The following is a 23,708-nucleotide window of genomic DNA, read 5'->3' as shown; positions in this document are numbered from 1 at the left end:
AGTCCTTCACAGAAGAAAAAAATGTGGAGGAATGGCCGATAAAATCATGAAAAGGGTCTCAGCCTAACAGGGTGAGATACCAGGTGACACCCAGCAGACTGGCAAAAATCCCACAATCAGCGCAAGTGTTGGGGAGAATGGAGAACCACAGGAATGCTCAGCCACCACTAAGAATGACTGTGAATTACTGTTGCTGTGCTTGCTTATGAAAGGGTGTGTGTCGTGGGTTATGAGGGAAATTACATTTCTTACTGGGATGAAATTTTAAAAATTGAAAGCTACTGACCAGAAGAAACTGCACTTGTGTACAAAAGAAATGCCCAAGAACCTTCGCAGTAACACGGTCCTAGGGCCCCACCTGGCCAAACACTCATCAGCAAGAAAATGAAGACATTTCCCACGGTTACGTCCACCATGAGAGATCATGCAGCAATGAAAATGAATCGGGTCAGTGTGGACGGGTCTCAGGAAGAGAACGGAGGAAGAAAACAGACATGGAGCAAATGCTCAGAGCCAGTGCAGCAGAGAAGCAGCCACACAGGAGACTTCTTCACATCAAAGTTCAAAACTGCAGCCGAGGCAACAGAGCAAGACCCTGTCTCAAAAAGACAGCAGAGTGTTCAAAAACCACATGCAGTGCTGTTTAGGGTTGCGCACAAATGCAGGGAAAGAAACGCGCCATGAAGCAAAGTACGGGAATGATAAAGACTAAAGCAGAAAGTCACTCCCTCTGAAGGAGAAGGGAAGGGACTGGGATGCGGGAGGGGCCTCCAGGGAGCATCCAAAGTTTGGTTTCTTCAGATTCTACTCCCTAAACTTGGTGGAGGTCCCGTGTGTCCAATGTGTGAACATTCCTTATGCCTGACCCATATTATACAAGTGCTTATTTCCTATACAGCATTGAGAAGACAGTTATAAACAAGATGCGTTCAAGAGCAAGATGGCGGACGAGCATCAGGAAGGAACCTCAAGCACATCCGACGTTCCACCCATGGAATCTCACCATGGATACCCTTGTGCTCACAGGCCTGGCCTCCCCTCAAAACTCAGTCAGTTGTCGGAGATCAGAGGCCACACTCATCACAGCAGAGGGGCAGGACCAGCTGGGACGGGGTCCTTCTGTGACACCCACTGCATCCCCAGCTGTGCGAAGTGACCCAGCTGCCAGGCCTCACAGATCATCATGCACAGAAACTGCGTGGGGAAAATGTAAGTTCTCCGTGTGTCCATCAGCAGCAACTCTCAGATTCACCTCTGTCCTTCACCCCTTCTCCATGGAACAACTATAGAGCTTTACTTGGACCTATTTTTCTATTTATTTTTATTTTACTAACTATTGAAAAGACATATTTTCTGTGTATGTGTGATTTTGTCTCTATCAGTCAGGATAATCCTGGTTAAATTTCTACTATTATTATTGTTAACATCATTTAGTTTTTTTAAGCTTTTCAATTCCTGAGGATATTGATCAGGGTCTTTCTGTCTTGTGAGACAGAAAACAAATCCCAACTGTGAAGGAGGAAAGAGAAAGCATTGATACCGAGGCCTGAGACACTCCCAGGCTTAGCTTGCTTGGTGTACAGCTACATCTACAGTGTCAGGTGCCCTCCTGTGACTCTCTCTCTCTCCTTCCCAACTTTGGCTCCATGTTTAGCTCCAAGAACCTCAGACATAACAGCATCACTGACTCCTCGCAAGGATTCCAGCTAACCTACCCTTACTCAACAACAACACTGGAGTCTCTGGAATCTCCAACTCTAACTAAAGCAAAAACCACTACTGGTCCCTCAGACTAAGGTAAGAACCACTCCTGTCCTGGTCCCCAGCTGCACGGTCCCCAAACTAAAGTAAGAACCGCTCCTGCCCAAGTCCCCAGCTGTGCAGCCCTCAAACTAAAGTAACAACTACTCCTGTCCAGGTATCCAAATGCGGCCATCAACCTAAGGTAAGAACCATGGCTGCACAGAACACCATCTGTGTGGATTATGTAAGACCCCTCCTGCCCAGGTCGGCAGCTATGCAGCCCGCAAACAACACAAAGAACTGCTCCTGCCCAGATACCAAGCGGCCAGGCCCTGAAATTACAAAAAGAACTGCTCCTGCACAGGGCCACAGCTCTGCGGCCCACGCACTATAGTAAGAACTTCTCCTGCCCAGACCCCAAACTCCGTGGCCTCAAACAAAATTACCACCTCCAGCCCAGGTCGACAACTCTGCCACCCTCAAACAACAAAAACAACTGCTTCTGCCCAGGGCCACAGCTGTGCAAGCCTCTAACAACAAAACAACTGCTCCTGCCCAAGGCCACAGCTGTGAGACCCTCCAACTAAAAGAAGAACTGCTCCTGCTCAGGGCCACAGCTGTGCAAAACTCTAACAACAAAACAACTGCTCCCGCCCAGGGCCACAGCTGTGCAACCCAAAAACTAAAATAAGAACTGCTCCTGCCCAGGGCCACAGCTGTGCGACCCTCTAACAACAAAACAACTGCTCCTGCCCAGGGCCACAGCTGTGCGACCCTCTAACAACAAAACAACTGCTCCTGCCCAGGGCCACAGCTGTGCGACCCTCTAACAACAAAACAACTGCTCCTACCCAGGGCCACAGCTGTGCGACCCTCCAACAACAAAACAACTGCTCCTGCCCATGGCCACAGCTGTGCGACCCTCTAACAACAAAACAACTGCTCCTGCCCAGGGCCGCAGCTGTGCGACCCTCTAACAACAAAACAACTGCTCCTGCCCAGGGCCACAGCTGTGCGACCCTCCAACAACAAAACAACTGCTCCTGCCCATGGCCACAGCTGTGCCACCCTCTAACAACAAAACAACTGCTCCTGCCCAGGGCCGCAGCTGTGCAACCCTCTAACAACGAAGCAACTGCTCCTGCCCAGGGCCACAGCTGTGCGACCCTTTAACAACAAAACAACTGCTCCTGCCCAGGGCCACAGCTGTGCGACCCTCTAACAACGAAGCAACTGCTCCTGCCCAGGGCCACAGCTGTGTGACCCTTTAACAACAAAACAACTGCTCCTGCCCAGGGCCACAGCTGTGCGACCCTCTAACAACGAAGCAACTGCTCCTGCCCAGGGCCACAGCTGTGCGACCCTCTAACAACAAAACAACTGCTCCTACCCAGGGCCACAGCTGTGCGACCCTCCAACAACAAAACAACTGCTCCTGCCCATGGCCACAGCTGTGCCACCCTCTAACAACAAAACAACTGCTCCTGCCCAGGGCCGCAGCTGTGCAACCCTCTAACAACGAAGCAACTGCTCCTGCCCAGGGCCACAGCTGTGCGACCCTTTAACAACAAAACAACTGCTCCTGCCCAGGGCCACAGCTGTGCGACCCTCTAACAACGAAGCAACTGCTCCTGCCCAGGGCCACAGCTGTGTGACCCTTTAACAACAAAACAACTGCTCCTGCCCAGGGTCACAGCTGTGTGACCCTCCAACGAAAATAAGAGCTGCTCCTGCCCAGGGCCACAGCTGTGCGACCCTCTAACAACAAAACAACTCCTCCTGCCCAGGTCTACAGCTGCGGGGCCCTAACAGGACAAAAAGAACTGCTCATGCCAGATTCTCAGCTGCATGGTTGCCAAAAAACAAAAAGAACTGCTCCTGCCAATGTCCACAGGTCTGTGTCCCTCAAACAACAAAAAGAACTGCTCCTGCCCAGGGCCACAGCTGCATGATCATCAAAATGCAAAAAGGACTGATCCTGCCTAGATCCCCAGATGCGAGGTCGTCAAATAACAGAAAGAACTGTTCCTGCCCAGGGCCACAGCTCTGCGGCCCTCAAACCAAAGTAAGAACTTCTCATGCCCAGATCCCAAACTGTGTGGCCTCAAACAAAATTAACACCACGTCCGGCCCAGGTTGACAACTCTGCCACCCTCAAACAACAAAAACAACTGCTTCTGCCCAGGGCCACAGCTGTGTAACCCTCAAACAACAAAATAACTGCTCCTACCCAGGGCCAAAGCTGTGCGGCTCTCAAACTAAAATAATTAACAGTCCCTGCCTGGGGTCACAGCTGTGCGGCCCTCAAACTAAAATAAGCACTGCCTGTGCCCGGGGCCAGAGCGGTGCGGCCCTCAAACTGAAATGAGGGCTGCCCGTGCCCAAGGCCACAGCAGTGCGGCAGTGCGGCCCTAAAACTGAAATGGGGGCTGCCCCTGCCCGGGGCCACAGCGGTGCGGCCCTCAAACTGAAATGGGGGCTGCCCCTGCCCGCGGCCCTCAAACTGAAATGGGGGCTGCCCCTGCCCAGGGCCACAGCGGAGCAGCCCTAAAACTGAAATGGGGGCTACCCGTGCCCAGGGCCACAGCAGTGCGGCCTTCAAACTGAAATGGGGGCTGCCCCTGCCCGCGGCCCTCAAACTGAAATGAGGGCTGCCCCTGCCCGCAGCCCTCAAACTGAAATGGGGGCTGCCCCTGCCCGCGGCCCTCAAACTGAAATGGGGGCTGCCCCTGCCCGGGGCCACAGCAGAGCGGCCCTAAAACTGAAATGGGGGCTACCCGTGCCCAGGGCCACAGCGGTGCAGCCCTCAAACTGAAATGGGGGCTACCCGTGCCCAGGGCCACAGCGGTGCGGCCCTCAAACTGAAATGGGGGCTGCCCCTGCCCTGGGCCACAGTGCTGCGGCCCTCAAACTGAAATGAGGGCTGCGCGTGCCCAGGGCCACAGCGGTGCAGCCCTCAAACTGAAATGGGGGCTGCCCCTGCCAGGGGCCACAGCTGTGCGGCCCTCAAACTAACGTAAGAACTGCTCCTGCCCAGATACCAAGATGCTCGGCCCTCACACAACAAAAAGAACTGCTCCTGCCCAGATCCCCAGCTACGCGGCCCTCAAACAAAAGTAAGAACTGCTCCTGCAGTTCCTGTACTCTGGCAGGTATAGGAAAGGGTCGAAGACATCATATCCCCTCCCCAGATTCTCAAGCTAAATCCGCACTTTGTTCAGCTCACAATCTTTGCATATTTATATATTAATATTTGGTATATGTTATTTTGTGTGGAGAGGTATAAACAATGTATTTAAACTTAACATTTCTAGTTATCATGTGGCGTACTGTTAAATATATCCATACTGTTTCAACTACTTTAATGCTGTGAGACAAATGAGCTATTAAAACACGAGTGAAAGTGTTTGTGACCCCGCAGCACCTGCGGGTCCCCAGTCACCGCCCCCCTCGCCCGTCCTGATGGCACTGCTCAGTGTCACTCCTTTCTCAGCACCGTGATCTCTCCCCAGAAACAAGCCCGGATCTGTAAGACAAGCTGCACTCAGCTGTCATGACACGCAGTCAAGGTCGGGCAGAAGGGACACCATTTTACAACAGGCTGCGTAGACCGTGACAGGGAAGTAAGGCCCATGGCAGGGCTCCCTCCTCAGCACTTGTGGCTGCTGACAGGAAGCATTTTCCTCCTTACCTCGCCTGGTGACTGACTGTCCTGAACCACGGCCTCTCCCGGGTGGCGGGTCCTGAGGAGAAGGAGGTTCCTTCCTCAGGGTCGAAGCCCCAGGGCACGAGTGAGGAATCCACTGTGGTTCCCACGGGCACTCCTGGTTCGGCAGGAGCTGGGCGCCCCCTGGTGGAAGCCCTGGGGAATTTCGGAAAAATCAGGGTTTAGATTATCTCAGGCTGTGATTTTCAAAATTTCAACTGAAATCGAGCCCACCATCCCATGCCTTGACGAAACAGATGGAGGGATTTTTTTGTTTTTTGTTTTTGTTTTTAAACAGAGTCTTGCTCTGGTGCCCAGGCTGAGTGCAGTGGCATGATCTCAGCTCACTACAACCTCTACCTCCCAGGTTTAAGTGATCCTTCTGCCTCAGCCCCCTAAGTAACTGGGATTACAGGCATATGCAACCATTTCTTGCTAATTTTTGTATTTTTAGTAGAGATGGGGTTTCGGCATGTTGGCCAGGCTGGTCTCAAAACTCCTGATCTTAGGTGATCCACCCACCTTGGCCTCCCAAAGTGCTGGGATTACAGGTGTGAACCACCATGCCTGGCCAGAACAGAGATTTTTTTTTTTTTTTTTTTGAGACGGAGTTTCGCTCTTGTTACCCAGGCTGGAGTGCAATGGCGCGATCTCGGCTCACCACAACCTCCGCCTCCTGGGTTCAGGCAATTCTCCTGCCTCAGCCTCCTGAGTAGCTGGGATTACAGGCACGCACCACTATGCTCAGCTAATTTTTTGTATTTTGAGTAGAGACAGGGTTTCACCATGTTGACCAGGATGGTCTCGATCTCTTGACCTCGTGATCCACCCGCCTCGGCCTCCCAAAGTGCTGGGATTACAGGCTTGAGCCACCGCGCCCGGCCAGAACAGAGATTTTAAAAACTAAAAAAGATGTCCAGTAGGCAAAAGTCAGTTGTGTTTCTTCATATCAGCAATAACGAATGGAAATAATTGGAACTGGAAATATTAAAATGCCATTTACGATAGCACCCCTAAAGTTGAATCCCTTAAGTATGAATGTAACAAAATGGATGCAAATATGCATTCAGAAAACCATGAATCACAGTTGAGAGAAACCAAAAGAAATATAAATAAGTGAAGAGATGTTCCTTAACCTCTAACCCTAACCCCCAACCCTAACCCCGAATCCCAACCCTAACCCTAATCCTACTCTGATTACCCTTATCTCTAAAGCTAACCTTATGGTAACCCTCAACCATAATTTCTAACTTTACTTTTACCAATTCTAATTCTAAACTTAATCTAAACCTACTCAAACCTTTACTAAACCTCACCACCCTTTCACCCTAACTCTTCCCTGTAATCCTGACCTCTCAGTCTAACCCTGGTTACTCACCTGATCTCTCTCTAATGTCTTACTACACAGCTCCCAACCACCGACCTGAATCTCCTATTTGAAGCCCTTATGCCATAATCGTCAATCGGTAAACTCTGAACCCGTCAACCCTTATCTCTTGATTTTATAATATCCTGACACACTAACTCTGTAAATACTAACTGCAGTCTATACACAATCTCATCCTGATCTATCCTACTCAGTGCTATGCCACTTTAAGGGCTGATCTACAACCTCAGAAATATAGACTTAATAATCTTCAACAAAATAATAGCATATTAAAAGCAACAGCATTTTGAAAGGATCAGACACCATGAACATGATTTTTTATCCCAGTAAATCAACGGTGGTCCCACACACTAATATCCTTCATGTAACACAAAGTATTGTTAGAATGAATGGAAAACACCCCAGAATTTTCTCAGCTGTTGCAGAAAGGGCTTTCGATAAAGCTGGAATTACAGCCATATGCCACCATTCCCAGCTAAATTTATATCTTTAGTAGAGACAGGTTTTCACCATGGTGGCCAGGCTAGTCTCCAGCTCCTGACCTCAGGTGATCTTTCTGCCTCGGCCTCTAAAAGTGCTGGGATTACAGGTGTGAGCCACTATCTGTGGCCAAAAAATCTATTTTATACATATACACTAGCAATGAATAATCTGAAAATGAAATTATAAAAATTTCACTTTAAATAATACCAATGGCAATAATATGCTTAGGAATAAATGTAATCAAAGGGTAAGACTTAAAATGGGGAAATTATAAGACACTGCTTAAGGAAATTAAACAAAGCCCAAATAAATGTAAAAACATGTCATGTTCATGGATTTGAAGACCATATTCGTTAAGTTTGCCAAACTACACAAAGCAATCTACAGATTCAATAGTATTCCTACGAAAATCCCAAAGGCCTTGGGACAGAAATGGGAAAGCTGATCCTAATGTTTATATGGAATTCCAAGGAATCCTGAAAAGCCAAACCAATCCTGAAAAATAACTCCAAATCTGGAGGTTAGCCAGGCGCGGTGGTGGGCACCTGTAACCCCAGCTACTTGGGAGGCTGAGGCAAAAGAATTGCCTGAACACAGGAGGCAGAGGTTGCAGTGAGCCGAGATGACGCCATTGCACTCTAGCCTCAATGACAGAGAGAGACGCTGTCTTAAAAACAAAAACAAAAAAAAAAAAAAAAAAACACCGAAAATATACAGATAGCAAATAATTACACAAAAGGATGTTCAACATCATGTCTCATTAGGAGACTACAAATTAAAATAATGCTGAGATACCACTGCACACCCATAGAACTATGAGACTCTAAGAAAAGCTCAACAATAACAATTGGAGGTTGAAGAATAACAGGTGCTTCATTCACTGTTAGCAGAATGCAGTAATTGTACAGCCACTCTGGGAGATAGTTTGGCAGTTTTTCCCAAAGATAAACAAGTCTTACCTACAATCCAACAAATGCGCCCCTAAAATGTATATATTTAGACAGATGCTTTGAAAAATTACTTTCAAACAAAAACTAGCATAATCAACTTGAAGTACAACAATGCAATGGAATACCATTCAGCAATAAAAAGGAATGAACTTTCAACCCCTGAAAATAAATGAATGAATCTTGCATGTGTGTTGCTAAGTGAAGGGTGGCAGCATGAAGATGCTATACATTATATGACTCCATTCATGAGACATTCTGGAAAAGGCACAACTACAGAGATGACGATCAGATGACTGACTGGGGTGGGGATTTGAAGTATTCTGGTACTTTAGTGGTAGATATCTGACACTATGTATATATTTAAACTCACAGGATGTTAAAGCACAAAGAACGAATCACAATCTACACAAATTAAATTATTTCGGTTATGGAAGTATTTAAGGACAAAATACAGAGTGCAACTAAGAATCTAATTGGATTACCAATGTATGTTGCAAATGGTGGGCCAAAGGTACTGACCTAAGTCATTTTGGAAATGAGTAGAATTCACAGACTAAAAGCAAAATGTACTATACACAAACAGTGGATTCTATTTTAGAAGGTTATTTCCCATAGGGATAATAGTTAATTTTGAAACCACTATATCTGTGAAAAGAAAAATAACCATGATTTTCCCCTATACTCTCAACACGTCACTTCTGACAGCAAATTGGGGTGGGTGATGTTTCCCACACCAACCAATTTTCCAACTCTCTGGACAATTGGGTGTCCTATAAATCAATTATGATATTAATTACTGAAGTTTGTACAGACCCTACAGGTTAAGGGCTTAGTAACACCAGACTGTTCCCATCCTCAGATGCCAATGAAAAGTAGGGAATCCCCAGTTTACCCAAACTTCTATGACTTGGCTAGAAACTATGCACTCCTACACCCCCTCCTCAGGTTTGATAATTTGCTATAATGGCTTATGGAACTCAGGGAAACACTCACTTATGTTTACTAGTTAGTATGGTCTCAATGTGTGTATGCCCTCCAAATTCCTATGTTGAAACATAATCCCCAAAGGGATGGTATTCAGAGGTAACTGAGGGGTGACTGCATCATGAGGGTGCTGCCCTCATGAATGAAACCAGCGCCCTTATAAAATAATCTAGGAGCCTTTCCCCCCCAATCCTGCCATGTCAGGACATGGCTAGAAGGCACTATCTATGAAAGATGAGCCCTCACTAGACATCAAATCTGTCAGACTTGATCTGGGACTTTCCAGATTCCACATTTTAGGAATTTTTATGAAAGCTTCATCATGCAGACATGATCAACTATTTACTCAATCTCCAGTCCCTTCACACCTTCAAAGGATTGTATGTGAAGCTAAAAGTTACAAGCTTCTTATCAGGGCTTCGTCTTTCCAGTGACTATCCCCAATCCTGAAACCATCCAGGGACCCACAGAGGGTCCTTACAGAAGACACTCCTATCACTCAGGAGATTCCAAGGAATTTAGGAACTCCACGTCAGGAACCAGGGCCAAAGACCAAATGTTAGAACACGAGATGTTCCTAGCACCCCTATTGTTCAGGAAATTATAAAAGTTTTAGGAGCTCTGTACTATGAACTGGGGACAGAGACCAAATATATTTCTCATTAAATCCCAACCTGGAATCTGGATCAAGAATGAATTCCTTGTTCCCAATGGAACAAGGGATGAAATAAATGGCAGACAGTAACAGCCAGGTTCCTCACTGTTAGAGTGAGAAGTTACAGATAAGAAATGTGGGAAGCCTGGAATGATCTCTGTGATAATGGATCAGAATACATATATAAAATGTAGATATAAACTCACATTTAACTTAATATATATATATACACACACACACACACATATATACAGATGGTTCCATGTAGAAACCTGTATAATTAAGTGGGTACATACAACTTAGAATACACACATATATTTGTTTGCACTGTCAGCTGTGAGGGTCATGATGCAATAACCACATTTAGTGACCAGATGTAAGTTTTTAATACCACTCTCTAACAAAGGAAATCGGGGTCTTTGAAAAACTGGTTGAAACTAGGACTGGGACAGAAAATATATGAGCTAGGGTACTTTTGAAGTAACAGAAAGAAATTGTAAATAAATAAATAAATACATGAAAGTATGTCAAAGAAGCCAGTGGAAAGAGCTCCCAATGGCCACAGGGTATAAACAAAGAGCAACAAAATCTGCAGAACTGGATAACAACCAAAACATTAAAGTAACTGAGCGTCCATACTGGTATCTATTTATGATTAAATTGATACATAAATGGCCTGAATAGAAACCTCTTATACAGAAGAATTCCAAACACCTGATATAGACACTCAGCCATCAAGGAGGTGGGGCTGACTCCCCACTCCTCAAGTGTGGGCTCTGCATGGTGACCTCCTCCAAAAGCACACATAAAAGTTCTGCTTCATGTCTGAAGAAAATAAAATGTTTCTTTTTTCAATGTCAGGGAGGAATATTTGGCCCTAACCCTAACTTGTGTACAGCGTCTACTGTAGAGCTCAGTTGTATGTCTCAGCCACAATAACATGGGGCTGAGAAATGCAGTCCATGTGTCCAAGAGAAAAAAACCATGAATTTTGTAGAAAACATAGCCAGTCTCTGACTATGTTCTACAAAAGCCAATGCCATTAAAATTAGAAGAAAAGCCACAGACTGGGCGAAAATATTTGCGAAAGACACATCTGATAAAGAGACAGTTATACAAAACCTTCCAAAAACTCTTAAAACTCTATGGTAAGAAAACCACCTAATAAAACAGACCAAAGACCGTAACAGATACCTCACCAACGATGAGAAACGTATAGGAAATAAACATATAAAAGGATATAGTATACTGTATAACATTAGGGCAATATATTAAAACAAGATACCACTACAAACCTAGTAGAATGGCCAAAATCTGGAGTACTGACAACAACTGCCAGTGAGAATGCAGAGTAACAGGAACTCTCATTCACTGACAGTGGAAATGCAAAACAGTATCGTCACTCTGGAAAACAATTTGCTTGTTCTTACAAAAGTAAACATATTCTTACTATATGATACAGCAACTGCACCACTTGGTATTTACCCAAAGGAGGTGAAAATTAATGATGGCATAAAAATCTGCAAACAGGTATTTATAGCAACTTTATTCAAAATAATTAAAATCTGGAAGCAACCAAAATGGCCTTCAGTAAGTGAATAGAAAAACTATGGTACACACAATGAAATATATTTCAGCAGTAAAAAGAAATGGGCTATCTTGTCCTCAAAAGATAAGGATACCTTAAATGCCTATTACTAAGTAGAAGAAGCTGGTCTGAAAAGGCTACTGTATAACCGCAACTATTTAACATTCTGCAAAATGCTGGAGATGGTTTGCAGGGTTAAGGGAATAAGTAATAAACAGGAAGAGCAGAGATGACTTTTACAACAAGGGAAGTATTCTATGAGGTACTATCAGGCTGGATACATATCCTTATACATTTGCTCAAACTCATAGCATGTAAAACCACAAGAGTAAGCCCTAATGTAAATTATGGCCTTTGGACAACTATGATGTCTCAATGTAGGCTCCTCATTTTAATAAATGTACCACTATGGTGGGGGAGGTACTGAAATGGGTGAAGGCTACATATATATGAAGATCAGGATATATGGGAAATCTATGTCCTTAATTTTGCTGTGAAATTAAAACTGCCTTAACAAATAAAGTACATTTATTAAAAAAAAAAAAACTAACCATCTAAAAATGTTTTTAATAACAAAAATTAAATCAATATTAAAAAACATCCCCATTTGTAATAACTCTCAATAATAAATGCATAAAGAAAATGTGGTCTAAACATGTAACGAAACATTACTCAGCCTTAAAAAAGGAGAACATCTTGCCATTTGCAACAACATGCACATACCTGGAAGATAACTGTGCTAAGTGAAGAAATGAGCCAGACCGAAACAAAGTAGTACATAATCCCATTTGCAATAGTCTGGATGTATGTATTCCCCTAAAATTCATATGTTGAAATCTAATCACAAAGATGATGATATTAGAAAGTGAGGCCTCGGGGGAGTGATGAGGTGAGGGCTCTTCCCTCTTGAATGAATTAGGGCCCTCTTGAATGGACTGGGAGTGCCTTCATTCTCTGCCACTCTTTTGCCTTCCACCATGTAAGGATGCAGGAAGAAGTCTCTCCTCAGTCACCAGATGACAGTGCCTTGATCTTGGACTTCCCAGCCTTCAGAACTGTTAAGAATAAATTTCTGTTATTAATTACCAAGTCTGAAGTATTTTGTTGCTCCAGCACAAATGAAGCCATGCTTCCTGTAGAGCCTGTGGAACTCCACTTAAATAAAAATATAAAACAGTTAAACTTATAAAAACATAGAGCTGAATGGTGGTTACCAAGGTCTGAAGGGGAAGGGTAAGTGGGGAGCTATTGGTTACAGGATATAAGCTTTAGTTATACAATGAGTAAATTCTAAATATCGAATCCACAGACCCATGCATGTAGTTAATACTATATTGTACACTTAAAAATTTGTTAGGAGGATGGTATGCTTTGGATTTGTGTACTTGCCCACATCTCATGTCAAATTATAAGCCTCAAGGTTGGAGAAGGGACCTGGTGGGAGGTGACTGGATCATGGGGGCAGACTTGCCCCTACTGTTCTCGTGATAGTAAGTTCTCAGGAGATCTGGTTGTTTAAAAGTGTACAGCACCTACCCCTTCACCACCCACTTCCTCCTGCTGCAGACACATAGGGCATGGCTGCTTCCCCTTCATCTTACACCATGATTTTAAGTTTCCCGGGGCATCTCCAGCCATGCTTCCTACAGCCTATGGAACTATGAGCCAATTAAACCTCTTTTCTTTATAAATTACCCAGTCTCGGGTAGTTCTTTATATCAATGGGAGAATGGACCAATACAGAGAATGTAACTAATGTCAAATGGTTGTATCCCAAAAGGGGCAGGGGAGAGGGAGGGAGAAACTTGTGGAGACAAAGGTTGTTTATCGCATTGTTTCTACTGATGGTTCCATGGGTGAATACTTATCTCTAAAGCTAAGCATATTTTGCATGTGGGAGGAATGTAAATAATTTGTGGCCAGGGGAAAAACCGTGGTTTATTAAAGACTGCTACAGATTCTTACTATTCCTCTTATTGAGAGGTAGAATCTAATTACTCTCTTATCTAATACCATACGCACAGGAAGAGAGAAGGATGTAATTTTTATTTCAGATTTGTTAAGCTTGAGGTGCCTTTTGGATAGCTACAAAGAAGCATTCAATGGAGAGTTGAACCTGTGGCCTACAGCAGTGATCCCCAACCTTTTTGGCACCAGATTTTGTGGAAGACAATTTTTCAATAGACCAGGGTGTGAGGGGGGATGGTTTTGGGATGAAACTGTTCATCAGGCATTAGATTCTCATAAGGAGCAGGCAACCTAGATCCCTCACATGCATAGTTCACAATAGGGTTCGTGCTTCTATGAGAATCTAATGCTGCCATTCATCTGACAGGAGGCAGAGCTCAGGCAGTAATGCTTGCTCATCTGTCACTCACCTCCTGCTATGCAGTACAGTTCCTACCAGGCCACGGACTGGTACCAGTCCATGGCCTGGGGGTTGGAGACCCCTGGTCTGAAGGCCGGAGAAGTCCAAGCTGGAGAGGAACACAACTGCTACACAACAGAGAGCAGAACTGTTAAAAAAAAAAAAACGGAACTGCACAGTGGGATAGATGGGAACTGGATGGAACACATGGATAAGCTATGTAAAAGAGAAGTAGAAGAATTCAGGGAAAAAAGACAAGCACCATCAGTGAGGTCACGATAGAAACTAACACAGAAGAATTTCCAGGAGACGATCATGAACAGTAATGTGAAATGCAGGAGTACGCCCTTATCCATGAGGGATCCATTCCAAGTCCCTTAGCAGATGCCTGAAACTATGTATAGCACCAAACCTCATATATACTATGTTTTTTCCTATATATACATACCCTTGACAGTTTAATTTAAAATTAGGCACAGTATGATATTAACAACAATAATACAATGGAACAACTATAATAATATACTAAGGCCGGGCGTGGTGGCTCACGCCTGTAATCCCAGCACTTTGGGAGGCCGAGGCGGGTGGATCACGAGGTCAAGAGATCGAGACCATCCTGGTCAACATGGTGAAACCCCGTCTCTACTAAAAATACAAAAATTAGCTGGGCATGGTGGCGCACGCCTTTAGTCCCAGCTACTCGGGAGGCTGAGGCAGGAGAATTGCTTGAACCCAGGAGGCGGAGGTTGCAGTGAACCGAGATCGAGCCACTGCACTCCAGCCTGGGTAACAAGAGCGAAACTCTGTCTCAAAAAAAAAAAAAAAAAAAAAAAATATATATATATATATATATACTATATTAAAAGTTACACGAATGTGGCCTCTCAAAATATCTTACTCTACCATATTCAACATATTCAAAATTTGCAAAATATCAAATATCAAAATATTCAAGATATTCAAAATATCTTACTGTATTTTCTGTCTGCAGTTGACTACAGGTAACTGAAACCACAGACAGCAAAACTGTGAATAAGGGGGATAACTGTACCCCACAAGATTCAAGTAAGGCAGAATAAAGAATAGCCATTGGATTTGCGTATAATTTAGGTTAATGGTGAGCATTAAAACAAATCAATTAAGACTACATTGAATGAAAGTGCAAGTGAGCAGTGGAAATATTTGTCAGAAAATATAATAGTGAACAACCTGCTACAAATTCTGTATGTACAGATGAACTGACAGAAATATATGGGGGGGTTATGTAAGGACCTGTGCTCAACTCAATCCTCCAGATGTTCTAGGTTTTAGCCATGAATCAAGCAGGGCCTTCCAAAAGCTGTCTGGGACCACACTGTTCTCGCAACTCCAGAAAAACCTCATCATGGAAGTTGTGCTTTAGTACTAAGTGACTATTTCTACTGCCAAATGCTATAAGTGTGTATTTCCAGACTGGTAGTAAAAAAACTTTCCACTATGTCATCTCTGCGACCAATGAAGTTAGTGTCCCAGACTTTGGTGCCAGCAAGTCTTCCTGTCTCACGAGAATGCAGCACACACTCTTTGCAGGTTCCATTCCAATCATGTAACAAATGTGACTGCCTTTTTGATGCAGCATCAGAGAGACTAGAGACATATTTGTAGTCAAGTTCAATGGCTTATAACCTGCATATGTCTACACGCCAGCATTATTTTATTTTTTTGAGATGGAATCTCGCTCTGTCACCAGGCTGGAGTGCAGTGTCACGATCTCAGCTCACTGCAACCTCTGCCTCCGGGGTTCAAGTGATTCTCCTGCCTTATCTCCCAAGTAGATGGGACTACAGGCAAGCGCCACCATGCCCAGCTAATTTTTTATTTTTAGTAGAGACTAGGTTTCACCATGTTGGCCAGAATGGTCTCGGTCTCTTGACCTCATGATCCACCCACTTCAGCCTCCCAAAGTGCTGGAATTACAAGCATGAGTCACCGCACCCGGCCCACCAGCATTATTTTATTTATGTGCATTTCCTTTAACCTGAATTTTACTTATTTTTATTTTTCCATTTTAATCCATGGACTCCATAAAGGCAAAAAATGCAATGTAAAACAAAGTGAGACATATATAAACAAGTAACTCACCAGAGATTTATTCACTGTTGATCTTGGAAATGCACAGAGCACTCTGGAAGCACAGCTGGGGGAAAAATCGAATGGAGTGGATTAAGGGAGAACTGGTGTGGCTTGGTCCTAGATTCTCCTGCCCAAAACCCTCTACACAATAGCTGGAACAGACTAAAACAACAACAACAAAAACCTCCCTGTGACAGATAGTCATTCATGCCTCAATAAGGGGCAACAAATTCCCTGCTGAAGATGTACCCACAAGTGCATTAACTGGTAGAGACACGTACAATTTATTTTTGGGTTAATGAAAACATATATTACCTACTGATTTAAGAACAATTAATTTACCTAAAGAAACAATTTAATAATTTAAATCAAAGAAAGATACACTTAGTCTTCAATGAAATTAATATTGTAAAATATACTTGGGCTGCATTAACTATTTCACTGCTAATAAAGAGATTCTACATGATTTCATATAGGTGTTTCCACTAGAACACATCTTGCTTTTACATACCTAAGCATCATGGAAGTATGCATCTTGCAAGCCAACGTTCTTTGCCCACAATTATATTATATAGGGGTGAAAACGTACATACTGTGTATTTCTTGGGATTCACTGCTTTAGTAACGTTTCCTAATGACATGTCTCCCTGTATCTAAGACCTCATATAGTCTGCTGATAACAAATGGGGCTTTGCCATTTGACTTGCTTTGGCCGAATGTTACATTAGAAAATATGATGAAAATATAGGTTGGAAAAGTGCTTGCCTACTGGTGCTTCCCTTCTTAGACAAGGGTCAGCATGAATCACCAGACGTGTGAGTAAAGGCACCAGATGACTGAAGCTTCATTTGTGATCCAGACAACATTAGCATAGGAAATACCCAGGTGAACACATGCCAAAATGTGAATCAGTAGAACCTCAATCAAATAAAACAGTTGTTTCTTTTTAAGCCAGTGAGTTTTGGTTGGTTATTTTCACAAAGAACACTGATACACCTAAGCCACCAGAACACAATATTTTTAAGACAACCATGTGAAGGAGCTAATGTGAAATTACTTGTCAAATACTATCATTAGAACATCACAACCTCATGTAGAAGTTTTGCAAATCACAATAAATGCCAACTTCATGGAAATCAGTGAGACTGCTGGTGCCAGGAGATGATGTGAATCATAAAAAGCAACTGTTTGTATATGAGTAAACTGTGTTTTGAGGTTCTTTATATCATAAAAAAAATCTGTTGACTTTAAAATACAAAACACACAAAAAGGATCTCTTACAAGTGAGCATTGTGCTGTATTCTACCTACATTTTAAGGTATTGGTTTGGAGTAGAAGTGGGACACAGTTTTTAAATATATAAAATATGCTATTGTTTTCCTACAGAATTTATAATTTCAGATTACTGACACTAAGTGGGAAACACTTGTGTTACTTATCCTTGAGGTCACATAATTCACAAAAAGAGTTGGGGATAAAAAAAGAATAGCGATGGTTAAGGAAATGTTTCTGGTTGGCTGGTTGGTTTTGAGACAGAGTCTCGCTTTGTCACCCAGGCTGGAATGCAACAGCACATCCACATCCACTTTGCCCCTGGGCTCAAGTGCAGTTGGGGTCACGAGTGCATACCACCACAACCAGCTAAATGTTTAATTTTTTTTTTTTTATTAACACATAGGGTCTCCCTGTACGGCCTGGGCTATTCTCAAACTTCTGGGCTCAAGCAATCTTCCTGCCTTGGCCTCCCAATGGCAAGGGAAGGTACTTTAATTTTTTTGTGGAGGGAGGGGTGGGCAGGCGGGGAGGGGCTGGGAAAGTACTTTAAAGCAATGTTTGTTCTTAGCTTCAGTGTCAACAAAAATTTCAAAAGGAAACAGTTTTGACTTAATTGAGGCAAAATGAGTAACACCAGGCAAAAAGTCAGGATGCATAATATCTATATATCATGTGACCCTGGTATGTCACAGCTCCTCAAAGCCAAATTTTTTTCATCTTTCTCATAAGGTAGAAATACTTTGTCAAACCCTTACTGAACTACCAGGACGAGGATAGAGGGAGCTTCGGCATATCACTAGATGCTAAATTTGGTGACAGACCCTTTTTTTTTTTTAAGACTTGAAGTCTCACTCTGTTGCCCAGGCTGGAGTAGACTGGCACAATCTCGGCTCACTGCAACCTCCACTTCCTGGGTGTAAGCGATTCTCTTGCCTGTTTCCCCAGTAGCTAGGACTACAGGTGTGCACCACCACATCCAGCTAATTTTTTAATTTTTTAGTAGAGACAGGATTTCACTGTATGTTGGCCAGGCTGGTCTTGAACTGCCGACCTCAGGTGATCCTCCCGTCTCTGCCTAGACTTTTTTTTTTTTGAGACAGAGTCGCGCTCTGTCGCCCAGGCTGGAGTGAAGTGGCGCGACCTTGGCTCACGGCAACCTCCGCTTCCTGGGTTCAAGTGATTCTCCTGCCTCAGCCTCCCAAGTAGCTGGGATTACAGATGCGCACCACCACACCCAGCTAATTTTTGTATTTTTAGTAGAGATGGGGTTTCACTATGTTGGCCAGACTTGTCTCGAACTCTTGAATTCAGACGATCTCCCCCACCTCTGCCTCCCAAAGTCGTGGGATTATAGGCGTGAACCACCACGCCCAGCCTAGACTACTCTGAAGAAAGCTCAAACACTGGAAACAACAAGAAAAGACTGAGGGAATGAAAGTGTCTTTACAGAGTACTCCAAACAGATCCTCTCAGATATAACAGGTTATTTTTCCACCTAAGACCACTGTTAAGTCCCCTCCAATAAGTAACATCTCCTTGGCCCTCGCCCGTCATTCTCAGCCAAATTCGCCTCTTCCTTCTGAATGTTGGTCCAAACCTTCTGTTACTACCCAGTCTTTGAGAGCTACTGGATAAGGTATTATCAACCAAACCTTCAGCACTCTGAGGAGTGGGAAAATAATCGCTTGGGTCACACAAGCTGGGCTGTTCACCTGTAACACCTCCTCTGCTTTGAGGTACCAGTGAGAGAGAGTCCAGAGGGGTGTTTAGGTGGGATTCCTAAAGGGTGCCCTCCTCCAAACTTTGTAACACCTACTTTATCACAAAGAAAACAGGACCATCATCTGAGACCCCATCTTTCCTAGAAACCAAATCTTGTATAAACTTCTATAAACTGAAGTGGGGACGGGACGGGTAGGAAGGTGACACAAGCAGAATCTCCACTTGCTGAAGAGACACCGGGAAACCCCACTAACGCAATCGCCAAGTGGTACAGACGCTGTGCGCGCGCTGCTCTGGGAACGAGGGCGTCTCCCTAAAACTGTCCGCACGCTCACCTCACACGTGGTGCACAGAACGCCGCGGTCACCACAGGGTTCATGCAGCGCCGGAGCGCGGCCTCCCCACAGACCCCGTCCCCGCGCCACCGGCCTCGCCCCCCGTCCCCGGCGCTTCTGGAACTGGCTTCAGAGCCGGGACCCCGCGCCCGCCCTCCCAACAGCGCCGCCCTCTCAGCCCCCGCCCGGGTCCGCTGCACGCACCTGCACGTCGGGTCCCGCCCACTCGGGATGCGCCCACGCCTCTGCTCCCATCAACTGTGGCACGTCCGCCCCATCTCCCTAGGGCGCCCCCAAGCCCGCCGGTTCCTGTTTCATCCTCCCACCAACCGGCAGGGACGAAGACACCCACCTCAGGGCCTCCAGAGCAGCCAGCCGCTCGATGACAGCAACGGCCGAGATTCTGAGGCGGAAGATGGCGGAAGCGGGCGGGGCGGCGCATGCGCAAAGGAATCCAAAGGGCCCTTCCCTCCGTCCTGTGCTGGTGACGTCATTGGAAGGCGAGACTGCGTTTCCCATGAGACCTTGCGGTACTGAGGCGGGAAGTTCTGTTCGAGGCAGGAGCCGAGGATGGATCGGGATTGGAGTCTACCCGCCTGACACACGTGGAATCTGGTTCTTTATTAAATCGGTTTGACAACCAGGCATATTGTGAGAATAATGGGAAAATTCGAATGCGGCCCAACTAGCCGATTATATTACTAAGTAACCTTTCTTTTTTTTTAAGTTCTGATATAGGCGTTGCTGTTATAGAACAAACTGTGTGTGTGTGTGTGTGTGTGTGTGTGTGTGTGTGTGTGTGTGAGATGGATCCTCACTCTGTCGCCCAGGCTGTCGTGCGATGGCGAGATCTCGGCTCACTGCAGCCTCCGCCTCCCGGGTTCAAGCGATCCTCCTGCCTCAGCCTCCCCAGGAGCTGCGACTACAGGCACCACCACATCTGGCTAATTTTTGTATTTTTAGTAGAGACGGGGTTTCGCCATGTTGGCCAGGCTGGTCCCAAATTCGTGGCCTCAAGTGATCTGCCCACCTTGGCCTTCACAAGTGCTGGGATTGCAGGTGTGAGCTTCAGTGGATTTTATTACATAGTCGGAAAAATGTTCTAGGGTACACACTGCAATACAATAGCAGGGTCATAGGGTATGTGCACGCCAGGGTCCTTGTGCCAATTTACACTGCAAGTGTCTGAATTTTATTCGCCAGAGATTCCCCAGGATCCATCCACCCATTTATCAATCTAATCTTTACTTCTTGTTTGTGTGAGATGGACCTGAACTTTGCCTCCTTTTTTTTTCTGTTTTCTGCTGAAATCTAGGCACAGGGGTTCCTCAGAGCTTCCACTACCACTGAAGTTCCTCTTCATACAGGGAAATGCCCAATTTGAGTGATCAGGGTTGATATGGGCTTGAGAAGCGGAATGCGGTTGGGTGAAAGGGAATAAAGCTTAGGGATGGGTGAATAGAGGGTGTGAGAGGCTTCACTCTTGCCCGAGGCCTATCCTTGGTTCTCTTTTCCTAATGTATGCCCTGCCTTTTTCAAGTTTATCTGTCTTCTGATCCTACAATTGCCCTTCAGTGACTATTCTGCAGATCCAGGGAAGTCAGCCTTGATCTTCCCAGGGCACTCTTGCCTGAGACTTTGGCATTCCTAGCTTTCTTTCCTCAGACACCTGGATCTCAGGCCTCTCTCTCCAACACCTGTTAGTATGGTATCTGGGAATCCTTTAAATACAGGATAACTGTCGGGGGTTCCATAGGGGAAATCAGTGCCTGATATTCACCTTCTACGATATGGATTGTCATTCCCTCTCTTTGTGGGCCTCAGTCATCTATCCATAAAAATGGATATAGTAATACACATTTGAATGTATAGATCACGCCCTGAGCTCACCTCTAATAAGAGTAAAGCCAAGAATACAATCCCTTTCCTCTCTCTGTGAAGGTAAACTCCTGAGAGCCAAGGAGATACGGCTCATGGATTACACCATGGTGTTTCTGACACTCGCTATGTATTGAGTTTTCAGTGTTTAAGTTTACACTTTGTTTGGTAAGTTATTCCTAAGTATTTTGCTTTTAATTCTACTGTAACTACAATTGCTTCCTTAATTTCATCTTTGGATTGTTCATTCCTTGTGTACAGAGATAAAATTCATTTTTATATTATCTGTATTCTGTTATTTCTTAAACTTGTTTATTGGTTCTAACAGTCTTCAGTGAATTTTTAATGATTTTCTAACTACGAGATCATGTCATCTGTGAATAACGATAATTGTACTTCTGATATGGAAGAAGGACAGGGAAGTGCTGGGTAGAGGAGGGTGTTGTCCCTGGCCAGGGCTCACCCCTCTGAGGCCTGTGCCCACAGACCTAGGTGAAGACAGGCATTTCTGCTTTCCTCCCCAAACGTTGCATTTCCCAAGACCACCCTGGCCTGCCATGCCCCTATCTTGTGCTATAAAAACCCCAAGACCCTAGCAGGGAGAGACACAAGTGGCTGGACGTGGAGAGGAATGCATCAGCAGAAGAAAACACAGCGGTTGGACATAAAGAGGATGCAGGCAGAAGAGCACGCCGACAGATGCCAGCAGGTCATCCACCTGAGAAACGACACGGAGTTTGGGGGGTGGTAGGAGGAGATCCCAGGCTGCTGAGCTGCCCAACTCCAGGTGAAAACCACCTTCCTGCTCTGTCTCCCTTCTGGCTCCCATCCATCTGATGAGAACTTCCACTCAATAAAACCTCGAACTCATTCTCCAAGCCCACGTGTGAGCTGACTCTTCAGGTACACCAAAGCAAGAAACTCCAGGATACAGAAAGCCCTCTGTCCTTACAGTAAGGCAGAGAGTCTAGTTGAATTGACTAACACAAGCCACCTAGGGATGGCTAAACTAAAAGAGCACCCTGTAACCCTGCTGGGGCTTCAGGAGCTGTAAACATTCACCCCTAGACACTGCAGTGGAGTTGGAGACCCACAACCTGCCTGTCTGCATGCTCCTCCTAGAGGTCTGAATGTCGGGGTACCAAAGGAGCCACACCCCCATTGCATGCCCCGTGAGGGGGATAAGGGAACTTTTCCAGTTCCACTTCTTTTCTTTTCATCGTATTTTGTTTCATTTTATTTTATTAAGATGGAGTCTGGCTCTGTTGCCCAGGCTGGAGTGCAGTGGTGCAGTCTCGACTCACTGCAACCTCGGCCTCCTGGTTTCAAGTGATTCTCATGCCTCAGCCTTCCGAGTCGCTGAGTTTACAGGCACACATCATCATGCCCAGTTAATTTTTGTATTTTTAGTAGAGATGGCATCTCACCATGTTGGCCAGACTGGTCTCGAACTCCCGACCTCAAGTGAGCCACACACCTGGCCCACTTCTAATCTAGGTGCCTTTTTTTTCTCTTTTTTTTTTTTTTTTTTTTAGACAGAGTCTCACACTGTCGTCCAGGCTGTAATACAGCAGCACAATCTCAGCTCACTGCAGTCTCTGCCTCCTGAGTTCAAGCAATTCTCCTGTTCTCCTGCCTCAACCTCCCAAGTAGCTGTGACTACAGGCATGCACCACCATGCCCAGCTAATTTTTTTGTATTTTTAGTAGAGACAGGGTTTCACCATGTTGGCCAGGATGGTCTCGATCTCCTGACCTCATGATCCACCTACCTCGGCCTCCCAAAGTGTTGGGATTATAAGCATGAGCCACCGCGCCTGGCCTGTTTTCACCCTTTCACAAAACTATGTCAAAAGCGAGACATTTTGGAATACGTTTCCAGTTATGCAAAATGTTTAAAATATGAATTTCATTGGTTAATACAAATTAGGGATTAAATGCAGGCAACTCTATTTACCAGGAAACATCGGGGTATGGCGTGTCTCGGGGAGGTGCCCATGAGCGCCTCATCTTGAAGGCAGTCTTTGTGCTAGACCCTGGGCTGAGGGAGCGAGGCGGCTGGAAGTGGGTGTGAAGCCAGGTGACTTCCCCTCCGGAGGTGCCATAGGAGTGAACGGCTCAGGAGCGCTTGGGGTCACCTCCAAGAGGAGCAACTCCTGGGTGCCTCCCAACAAAGAGCCCAAAACCTGGAAGTGGACAGCGCACCCCCTGCTCACCTCCTGGGTCCTCACCCAGGGGAAGGACGGCCATTCAGGCTGACACTGACCGGTGCCCTGGCCCACACTGCCGTGCACTCCCTATAAGAAGAACCCAGGATGGGCTCCCAGATGAGAGAGAGGGGTGGGTGTGTGGGGCTAATTAACAGTGGTGATAATAATAATCCCTGCTCACCTGAGTTCTGGGAAGTCAATCCAGCTTCAAGATTCCTCCTTTGAAAGGTAAACTGGGTTAGGGGAAAGATTGTGCCCACGCGTGTGGGGTGAGGGGGCCGAGGCCGCAGGCCCAGAGCGAGAGGTTACAGAG

At 45.3% G+C, this 23,708-nt stretch overlaps 1 protein-coding gene and 1 long non-coding RNA gene across 15 annotated transcripts in view; one reads left to right on the top strand and one right to left on the bottom strand.

The window, feature by feature from the left end:
• LOC105708894 (putative tripartite motif-containing protein 64B) overlaps positions 1-19,723 on the bottom strand; it is a 233,499-nt gene extending 213,776 nt beyond the window's left edge. For 6 of the 14 annotated variants that reach the window (XR_010344576.1, XR_010344582.1, XR_010344581.1 and 3 more), the window contains exons 1-4: positions 19,661-19,723; positions 15,986-16,040; positions 12,220-12,551; positions 5,435-5,605 (exon numbers count right to left, since the gene is read on the bottom strand). Coding sequence is in view for 6 of the 14 variants with exons in the window: in XM_012440591.3 (XP_012296014.2) it covers positions 12,220-12,276 (57 nt within the window). In the remaining 8 variants the exon portion in view is untranslated. The other 8 variants (XM_012440591.3, XM_021672502.2, XR_010344578.1 and 5 more) reach the window with 8 other exon arrangements.
• Positions 19,724-19,857: 134 nt separating this feature from the next.
• LOC135276936 (uncharacterized) lies at positions 19,858-22,059 on the top strand. Its single transcript, XR_010344486.1, has 2 exons — positions 19,858-20,013; positions 20,139-22,059. It is a non-coding gene; the product is annotated as an uncharacterized LOC135276936 (long non-coding RNA).
• Positions 22,060-23,708: the final 1,649 nt, after the last annotated feature.

This window comes from Aotus nancymaae, unplaced genomic scaffold (assembly GCF_030222135.1).
Source record: "Aotus nancymaae isolate 86718 unplaced genomic scaffold, 86718_ANA_hifiasm-v0.15.2.pri h1tg000029l, whole genome shotgun sequence".
Classification (NCBI taxonomy): domain Eukaryota; kingdom Metazoa; phylum Chordata; class Mammalia; order Primates; family Aotidae; genus Aotus; species Aotus nancymaae.
The sequence above is the reverse complement of the archived record's forward strand: the minus strand, read 5'-3'. Positions and strand labels throughout refer to the sequence as shown.